The sequence below is a fragment of the Pinus tabuliformis genome, chromosome 2_2 (assembly GCF_031772625.1).
Source record: "Pinus tabuliformis cultivar Carrire ecotype Pingquan chromosome 2_2, CPIR1, whole genome shotgun sequence".
In the NCBI taxonomy this organism is placed as follows: domain Eukaryota; kingdom Viridiplantae; phylum Streptophyta; class Pinopsida; order Pinales; family Pinaceae; genus Pinus; species Pinus tabuliformis.
Window position 1 is genome coordinate 1,154,756,334 of NC_142300.1, and position 10,653 is coordinate 1,154,766,986.

The 10,653-nt window shown below is 36.6% G+C and overlaps 1 protein-coding gene across 2 annotated transcripts; it reads left to right on the top strand.

Moving 5' to 3' along the window:
* Positions 1 to 9,503: 9,503 nt before the first annotated feature.
* Positions 9,504 to 10,443, top strand: LOC149197490 (putative beta-glucosidase 17). Of its 2 annotated transcripts, XM_089403924.1 has the most exons (4): positions 9,504 to 9,692; positions 9,775 to 9,830; positions 9,938 to 9,993; positions 10,185 to 10,443. In XM_089403924.1, exons 1-3 carry the CDS (start codon positions 9,537 to 9,539, stop codon positions 9,975 to 9,977), a joined length of 252 nt encoding a protein of 83 aa, XP_089260050.1. In that variant the 5' UTR covers positions 9,504 to 9,536; the 3' UTR covers positions 9,978 to 9,993; positions 10,185 to 10,443. The 2 variants fall into 2 exon arrangements, with proteins under 2 accessions (XP_089260050.1, XP_089260049.1); XM_089403923.1 differs by having other exon boundaries at positions 9,775 to 9,993.
* Positions 10,444 to 10,653: the final 210 nt, after the last annotated feature.

A 10,653-nucleotide genomic window follows, 5' to 3' on the forward strand; every position in this document is an offset into this window, starting at 1 on the left:
GTTCAAAGGCAACAAGCCAACAAGTTTGAAAGGATGCCATGATGGAGGAATATTATTCCATCATGAAGAATGATGTGTGGAAAGTTGTATCGAGACCCGAAGGGAAGCTAATGTTGACTTCCAAATAGATCTACAAGATCAAGCATGCAGTAGGCAACAACATAGAGAAGTACAAAGCAAGATGCATGGAAAGGGGGTTCTCCTAAAAAGATGGAGAGGACTATGAAGAGACATTTTCTCTAGTTACAAGGTACACTTCTATTAGAACTATTATTTCAATTATGGGTTGGAAATTACATTAGATAGATGTGAAGACTACTTTCCTCAACAAAGTAATAAAGGAAGAAGAGGTGTACATAGAGATACCTTGGGGATTTAAGGTACATAAGAGGGAATCTCATGTTTGCAGACTAAAGAAGGCTTTGTACAGATTCAAGCAAGCACCTCGAGCATGGTATTCTTGGATTGATGGATATTTGATGAGTATTAGTTTCACCAAGTGTAATGTTGATCCTCACCTTCACTAAAAGGTTTATATTATTATTACATGACTTGTTTATGGCGGGAATAGAAGGACTCATGTGATAAAGGGAGTAACAATGGAAGGAAGATTTTCTTTCATAATAGATGAAGTAGTTAGGATTACCTCAGGAAGCCTTACTTCAGAGGGATTTGACCTATGAGTTCGAGATGAAGGATCTAGATTTGATGCATTACTTTCTTGGTCAACAAAAGTATACTATTGAGATCCTTTAGAAATTTTGGGATGATGGAAACTCCCATGGTGACCAATCTAAAGAATTTGAGAGGTTTTGATTTAGATTTGGTGGATCCCACGATGTAAAAACAATCGATAAAAGTGGAAGGACCAGTCGTCCAAGAGGATGTCACAGGTTTGAGATCATCAATACTAGATGCTCAAATACTAGAGGTCTCTAAGAGAATTATGCCTTCTATGTGTGGACCATGCTAGTTAGCAGATATGTTTCAGTGACTAGGAAGAAACAATGAAAAAGAGGGAGCATATATAATAGCCATAGCAGGTTGTTTCAGTGTTAAAGGGAGCACCCAATCAGGGTGACCAGAAAAGCAGTTGTGGTGATGGATCCAGTGAAGGAATTCGATCAATTTATGGTTGAGCCGAGGAATGCAACACAACATGTGTTGAGGCACCAACATGGTAAAATTGGACATGGATTGAGATATGGCTCAAAATGATGAAGTACAATAATTGCAAGGATATATAGATTCAAATTGAGCAAAGAATTTAAAATTCAAGAAGATCACATCAGGATGTTGCTTTAGCTTGGGTTCTGCTATGATATCCTGGATGACTAGGAAGCATACATCTGTCACACTTAGCACTGCAGAGGTTGAGTATATTGCAAGTAGTTTGGCGATTTATGAAGTAGTGTGGCTTTGGAAGTTGCTCGTAGGATTGTTTGATCAAGTGTTGCAAACGACCATGATGGCATGTCAAAGGACATTGAGATCAAGTACCTCTACATCTGATACATGGTACAAAAGGGAGCAATGATGCTCCAATACATTTCTACAGATGAGCAGGTTGTTGAGATTCTCATCAAGCCTTTTTCCTAAATTAATTTTGTCTACTTGAGGGACAACTTTGGAATGGTTGAGAATGCTCCCCTTGATTAGAGGGAGTGTTGATGTTGTGGCATCAAGGATATACATTCTCCCTAAGTCAAGGGTATTGACCAAGTTCCATGTAATGTGGTTAGGGAGATTAGCGTATAGAGCATTAGGGCTCGGGTGCTCCCTAGATCAGAAGGTTTTGACCATATTTCCAAGGGTTACTTCGATTTTGGGTAGAGTGAGTGCCCCATAACATCGGGTAAGTGTTTTACCATTCAAGTATCATATGAAAACATGAGGAAATGGTAAATTGGTGTAGGAATTCACCATTGGTCAGGGATACTGACTTAGTTCCAAGTGGTGACTTGGATAGTTGGTGACCTAGAACTAGTCTTGTGTTTACTCCAATCAGGGGGTACCTAACAATATCGTGAAAGGTTATTTGGCTAGTGGGTGACTAGATCCTTTGAAAAGGGTATTTGGCTAGTGGGTAAATAGATCCTTCGCATGATGTTGATGCAGGATGCTTTCCACATAGTTCTATAATTATAGAACATGAAGTGGATGGATACATTAACATATCAGGCTCATTCAATCTTTTCTTGGCATGGAGAATTTTTTCAGCAAAGTGGAAATTTGAGGAAGTCAAGGTGAGTGCCTCCCTAGCTAAGAGGGAGTGTTGTTTTTTGGGTAGCTGCAGGGGGTATTCCCCAGCTACAAGTCAGCTCAATCAAAAGAGGGAAAATTAAAATTTGAATTTGAATTAAATCTGCTCAACTCAGCCCCAAAGTATAGGTCATCCCAACACAAGGAAACGTGTCCCTTAGGCACCTCATGACCACTATAAATACAAGCTTGGCCTCCATCATTTGGACACACATTTTTCAGATCACATAACATCTTCTATTATTTTTTTCACAGATGAAAGTTAACGACGAAGACTTCTTGAGCTTTGACCTATGTTAACCAACATTGACTAAGTCAGTTCTGTTATTGTCTGACCAAATTTTGCCATGTTTCTGGGTAGTTTGACTAAGGTTCTAGGTAGTTGCAAGAGGCTGAATTTTAGCTTGTTTAATTGAGGTTGACTAAAGTTTTTGGGTAGTTATAAGAGGTGGAGTTTCAACTTGCTTGACCAAGTTTGACCCATGCTAGATTGTTGGTCTAGGTTGAGAAATTTTGACTTGAAATATCAGATTGTACTTTGTTGAACTAAACAATTTATCCTAGAAAATATTGTTGGGTTTTCTCCTAAATTTGGGTTTCCTAGGGCATAATTTTTGTGTCTCTTTTGTGCTTGGTTGTCTCTTTATGATCCTACTATCATTATTGTATTACTATCGATTTTTTCTATGTATAATCGCTTAATCATATATGTGACATAATATAACTTGATTAAGAAATCATTGGAAAGTAATTATCAAATTAGAAGATCATATTTCTCTTTGAAAAAACAACAAATAATAGTCCTTTTACCCAATAAGTAATGTTAAAATACTAGCACAATGTGTGAACTGTGGATCCAATTACCAACCATAGCATGAATAATCTGTGAGCGTGTCATTGTTTGTTTCAAAGTGACATTCAGTCTATTGTATAAATTGAGTAAGTATTGTGCCATGGAATATTTGGATGCAAGAGCTTTGATATAAAAGGTTGACACAAGCCTCAGAAAATCAACACAAGCATTGAACAAAGTTTACACTTGAGCCATAATGTTGTTTGCAATGATTTAATCCATATAAAAACTTCTTTGGCGTTGTCATGTCATCCTTAACTAAGGATCCATGCAACATGTGAAAATCCTAAGACAACTAAGACAAAACCTTCAAAGGAATTCCCTAGATTAAGGGATTTTTTAGGCTTAATTGGATTTGTCTTGTGCAATGTCTCTTGAGAAATAGTATTATTTGCATTTACTTATTTTTTCTTAATTTTTCAAATATGATAAACATAACACCTACATATTTCTTTTATAAATTGTATCTTGAATTACACATATCTACTAGCACATAGTGTGGATTTGTAGATTTTATCCACCTCAACTTCTAAGGACTAGACTAGCAATTGCCCTAAAAAGTGCAAAGAAAGGCCGATAGATTTTTTAAATTGGAAAAATGGTATAAAAATTGGAAAATTGGTCTGAGGATAATATTTGTAGATATGTATGCCATATACCATATGTATTGGCAAATTTAAATTTTATATTTCCAACGGAGATTGATTTTCAATGCTTTGGTACACTAATTATAATTATATTTCCCAGTAGCATTACCATATTTTCCAAAAGCAATTCAATGCTTGTGCTCAGGATATTTAAAAGCTATTCTATTCCTTCTCAAATAAACAGAACAACTGTTCAGTTTGCATGGAAAAAACACTTGAATGACCAAAACAACTGTTCAGTTTGCATGGAAAAAACACTTGAATGACCAGGTGTGAGTCACATACACTTCCGGCCAATTGGATAAAACAATTGTTTAATTGGCATACAAGAAAAATAATAAGAGGAACAAATTAGCCACTGCAACCAGCTACTGCAAGAACACCAAATTAAGGAAGAAAAATGATGAAGTAAAGAAATGTTGGTGCAGGATAATTGCAAGAAAGAATCTCAAATCTGTTTAAGCTTAGTCTCCAGCATTTCAAGTTGGCAAAGTACTCATGTATATCCATCCATAAATGCATGCCTCCTGAGGAGGAAGCTAGAAGTGAAACATCTGAACCTTCATTGAGTAAAGGTAACCCCTCATTGTAATCATTTCCAGATTAGTATACCCATACAAACAAGGTTTCTGCAAAGATGAAGCATCAGCATAGACCCTTCTATTTAACAAAAAGGGGTTTACTGCTTAGTCAGGAGCACCCTTAAATAAGCAAGACTGTTGAGACTTAAATCCCAAAAATAGCCTAATACTTATATTTTTCTAAAGACTAATGTAGAATTTTTGCAACCACAAACTAGTTTAGTCACTGACATCAGTTCATACCTTGCACAAGGTTCAATCAAAAAAAGGATGGCAGAGACACTCATACAGAGACAAATAAGGATGATTTTCTAGCACCCTTATAGCCTTGACATAAATAGTTCATTAGCTAATAAGATGCCACAAGTTGATGCATCAACTTGCTTATGGTGACTTCACCTTAAACAAAATATTTATGAGTATGCAAGCAAGCAAACTGGTTTATCTGACTAAAGCATATGCATCAACATTTCTAAATTGTCACCATAAACAAAATATTTATGAGTATGCAAGCAAGCACACTGGGTTATCTGACTAAAGCATATGCATCAACATTTCTAAATTTCTTCTTCTGGGATAGCACCAATCAGAAAAAGCTTTTGCACCTACATAGTGATACAACTGTTTTGTTTTGGAAAGAAGTGAGTTCGTGGGTAGCCACCTGCTCCAAGGGGGGACATGAAATCTAAATACTAAATATGCAGCAACAAATGTACTCAATTGTGTGGAAACTTTGTAGTTTGCCTACTTAAACCAACTCGGCCAAAACCAGAAGCTTGCAGCTTACATAAACCAACTCGGCCAAAACCAGAAGCTTGCAGCTTACAGTGGCTCTTCACTGGTAAAGATGGTCAAGATAGATGAACTCTTGGAAGGGTAGAATATATGACTGACATTGCAGCCTACAAGCAGTTCGTTCAGCTGCCAACGAAAATGCTAAAAGATGTATTTGTGCTTTAAGAGATTTCAGCGTCTCAAAATATTACTCTGATCAATAAACGATCTTGAATACCAAAATCAGCATTAAGTATTAATAAGCAAATGTCTTGACTTATCCAGGCATGCTTCAATTAACCATTGATCATTTATCCTAACACGTTAACCAGGCAGCACGTTTTTCTTGTTAGTTGCTATATTGGGAATGACAAATAGACCATTTCAAAATGTTTTGATCATATGAATAGCTGGTTTCATTGTATATTTATAGTCATCAGTGCACCTATTTATAATCGTTGTTCTTCCAACAAAAAAACTCTAATTTCAAAACAAGAAAAGTCAAGCAACGAAGGCTCAGAAAAGAAAGAAAAGGCATACAAAATGAAGTTACCATGTAAAAGTATCTTCAAAATATTTATAGTATGTAGATATAGCAATTGGTTGTCTTCAACATCCACTATAAATGTATTGTACTAGGAGAAAAGTTATTGTGGAGCTTCAAACAGACAATCTGTTCAAAAGAACCGCTGTCAATGATTCCATTGCAATTTGCATTTTCAAAGTTCATAAAAAACTTAAGAAGATAAGGCATAAACCAAGCAAATACTATTCTCTTGTGCAAGAATAGGAAAATATGTAGCTTAAGCATGTGCAAGAAAAGAAAAATATAGTCCCAATCTAACCACTGGAGTGTATTTTCTCACTGCCTTAGCTTAAGCATGTTTAAGGTCACAATACATGCATGCAAGCAGGAGGAGTTGAACTGGACAACTGGACAAGAGAATTTTTTCTATTAAGATGTCACATTCAACATGAATGCATGCAAAGTTACAAACACCAACCATAGAAGGTAAGCTTGATCTGTGCTACTGAACACGATAAAGTTTTATAATTTTGAAATATATAGAAGGCATAAAGGTTGGAGTTCATTTGAGCATCTGCTTGAGTTAGATCTGTTGATGAAGACTTCAACTTACTTTGCATGCAAACACCTAACAAAGAAGTTGAACTAAATCCTTTCAGTTAATCACCATAAGCAGGCATTTTTTTGGAGAGTAAAAGGCATGCAAATAGAGCTTGTCGCTCAGACATCATGGCAGCCTCATCAAGCTCTTCTGAATAGGGTATGTACTGGAAATGTACAAGGCAGTTTGGAGTATATAGTTATAAGTGATACCAAGCCAACAGCCACTGGTTTTGAGACGAATGGGTATAATAAAGGATACAATAAACACAAAAAGTGAAGATCAAACACTCAGCAAACCTGCACACTGTAACTTTTGTCATCTCAACATTTAAACGTTGCCCACCAACGTCCATACTGTTCAATGACAAAGCACCCTGGGTTTCTTCTGGCTTGGAATACTCTACATAAAGCAATTCTTTTGAATCTGTTAGCATGAAGTCAATGAGAGTTCCATAGTAACTCTGCAAGCTAAAAGTTGAATATATAGTGGATTTTCTGGATACAAAGTCGCGGCCTCAGAACTGATCTGGCTGAAGCATCTCTCTGGTTTGGTGAATCTTGGCCAAAATATTCTCTAGGACAAAGCTCTTCATAGACCACATAGAAATTTCTGGTGCGAACCTCCTGACACAGAGAACAGACGCTGCAAAAAAGCCACTGCACTAAATCTGTCACATTAGGTTGACCACAACACCAGTGATTCCCAGGTAGGCCAAACCTCTTCCGCATTTGGATCCTCCAATACCCACCATAAAGAAGCCCAAAAGCGCAAAGAATTAGCCCAGTGATAGCAAGAGCTTACTGAATATCCTCATTATGAATATTCATGGCAGAAAGGGTGAAGATGCAAAAAGGGGCCATGCAAAACAAAATGAAGGTCACTATGTATATACATGTTCCTGAATCCTAGTCTTTCCATGTTCCACCCAAAAACAGAGAACCCACAAGATGTTGAAAAAACTACAGCAGGATGATCACTGCTGCAGTTAAATAGACCTCCCTACCATTCCGGTTTAGGTTCCATTCTTTTACTATCTCTTAGAAGAAAAGAGAATTTCTTTTCAAGTAGCATACATGTAGATTCACCATTTACAGGGTTATCACCTATCTGAGTCAGATCTGCTTGAGCCTCCAAATCAGTTTCAGCTTCGTAATCCTTTCTGAGAGGACTGAGGATTAGATATAGAGCAGCTGCAACAGCAGCAACTATTGAAACGCCTTCGCTCAAATCTACAGCAATAGCCGGACGCTCTAATCTCTTATAAACCCAATTGAGACAAGAGACTGCATACTGTCCAAAAATTGTCAGTTGCAGAAGTAGCACTACTACCATAATGTGCGCGCTTTCATGAAGTTTGTAACTTTCATTTTTGCAGTAGACCTTTCTAAGCTTGACAATGTCCTCTGGTTTCCATCTAATGAGAAGTGAAAGATGATAAAAAAGCTTTGGGTGTTCGTAAAGGCACAACAGGGTAAAGAGAGCATTTATAATTTAATTGTTGACCTCGTACCAGACATCCCTCTGTTTCTTTGTAGGTAGGGCCCTATTCAGAAGGCCAACCATAAGAAAAAATATAATAGCTCCTGAAACTGCCACGGCAATCCCCCATATCAACAGCGTCAAATTCTTCGGATTTAGCAGCCATTCTTCCCATGCCTTCAAAACCATCCATCTGATTTCGCGGTTCTCGGAAATGAAACGTTTTGCATCACAGCTGGAGCACAGCGCATTATCAAACAATAAATTCTATACTTAATTCAAACTGACTCTTCTCGAAGTCCGGCGGTGCGCACATATGTCAAATGGAATCTCTCTCTGTGTACAGATGCCCGCTGAATGTAGAAGACACATGTCAATCACAGAGACAAAAGGACGACGAAACTCTGTTTCAAAGGAAGGCCTATCGGCCTGAATATCATAAAGGTGCAAATGATCTTCTCCTTCGAACATGCCTTTTGTACAATTACAACTATTAAACACTTTATAGAAAGAACTAACCATCAATTAAAATGAACATTTATTTTTTCTAGAATTCACCACCCATTAGTTGCTAAAGAAGCTTTTCCACCCAACTACATGCAATTTTCTAGATACTACCCCTAAACTAAGACTAAGAGTCCGTAAGGGTGAAATTATTTTCATTGCTCAAAACTATCTCACACAACCCAACCCACATTACTTAGAAAAAAAAATTCCCGCTACCTGCGTCAATTTCTCCCATTATAATTACTCTAACCACCACAATCCACCAACAAACCACACTCTTCCCTCTATACCTCACAAAACACTATGAAAAGATTCTTGCTTGTTGCATCTGAATCCCTCATAAAATACCCTTTCTCTCAACTATTTTAATGCAAGGAAAGGAATCTCATCTATTAATTTCTTTATATTTCTTAAAGAAGTAAAGTTATTATAGTTTGAACACCTTTGAAATAAAAGTTACCAATTTTGTTTAACATCTTCACTTATTTACAATTATTTACACATTTTTACTAGCACTCGAGAATTGTTAGTTTTTTATTAAATATTAACATGTTCATTCATAAATAACAAAATGCTTGAGATATATGGATGTAAAAAGAATAAAAATTCAAAATTCAAAAAATCAGCTTGAAATAATTTACATAATAATATATAATTTTTTACCTAATAATAATAAACAACTATATATTTTATGTATAAATTGATATCATGAGTTTTAACAAAAATATGCATATATGTATTTGAATAGCTCATTCTTATAATTGATTATTAATTAATTTTAAAAAATTACCAAAATATTATGATTTTATCTATTACCCTCCCTTTTGACTTTTTATATACTCATAACCTTCTCGCAGAGACCCATGTTAAAAATAATGAAAATATAGAAAACGAGAAAATAGAAATTAGTATTAAGAGGATAAGTTGTGTGACATGATTTTTCCCAATTTATATACTCATAACCGTGTAGCATGAAACACATGTTAAAATGTATTAGATGAATTTGGAATTTTATTATTTTTTTAACAAGTATATTTAAGCCGTAAGGCGTTTCCTTACGCCGTAAGGCGTTTTCCTTTGGAATCAACTTTACTCTTGGATTACGTGTACATTTCTTAGCCTTTGATTTAAGTGTTAGACGATGAAATGAATCTTAGCCATCCAATTGATTATACCGGTATACGATGCGACTCGGTGGATGCAATGCGACTCAGCCGATGGGCGCTTGTCCTGCTCGACGCTACGCTACTTCCAGGCGCTGCTACGTGGACTTTGCTGTTTTGTTAGGTTCCCTGAAAAGAAAATGAAGATTCAGGTGGGTACTTGCTTCACCTCAATGGTGTTTCTGTTGCTCTGGTTTTCCTGCTTCGTTAAGGGATCATCTGTGGAGAAATCTGAGTTGAGCAGGAGCGACTTCCCATCAGATTTTCTGTTCGGCGTGGCTTCTTCCACTTATCAGGTACACGCACGCACGCACCCAAGATATCTTCTCTCGATCATTTCAATTTTGAGGGCCGCCATTAATTTATTTTTAATTTCAGGTGGAGGGACCGATGGAAAAGGACTTAGCAACTGGGACGTGTTCTCGCATACACCTGTAATTATTTCAGCCCTACCTTCATATTCAGAATCAATTACCAACCCTACTTTCAGATTCAAAATCAAATTCCAAAATCAAAGGTTAATTTGTACTGGGAGGTGCAGGAACAATTGCCGATGGAATGAACGCAGACGTAACAGATGACGAGTACCGCTATAAGGTATATATTTTCTTTCTCTATATTGCATTCCACTCTTGATTTGTCTTGGTTTCGTATTGTTAGAGATTTGCGGAAAAAATTGTGGAACCTATATTTTAGATGATTACTCAATCCATCATCAAATCTGATAGTTACTGTCAAAGACCAAAAACCTTGAATCATCCAGCCAATTTCATCTTATGATATTGCAGGAAGATGTGGAGATGATGTCGGAAATTGGGTTGGATTCATACCGCTTCTCCATATCTTGGGCGCGCATTTTTTCTGGTGTGAATTCATGGGGTTGTGAATTTGATCCAAATTCGAACATCATACTTGTGCTATCTTTGTTTTATAATTTTTTTCTTCAGACGGCCGTGGAGAAATCAATATGGGCGGGGTCAAGTACTATAATGAAGTCATCGACTCTCTGCTGAGCCGCGGCAATAATATTCATCAATCTTAGTTTTGTCCCATTCACTCCTTTCTGCTCATTTTAATTTTAGACTCCTTCACGCGTTTTTTTTTTATTAATTAGAATTCCACTATGCATATAAATAAATAAATTTACAGAAAGTGTGTGTAGGACCTCCTTCTTTAGGATATAGAAAGATGGCTCCATTCCCATTTATATATAGCTCCTTTCACATTTCTACGCCCGTTCTGTCCTTGTATCTGTGC

Coding starts and splice junctions, on each gene's coding strand:
- LOC149197490 (XM_089403923.1), top strand. CDS start 9,955: ATGAACGCAGACGTAACAGATGACGAGTACCGCTATAAG. Junction 9,994..10,184: donor ATGACGAGTACCGCTATAAG/GTATATATTTTC, acceptor ATGATATTGCAG/GAAGATGTGGAGATGATGTC.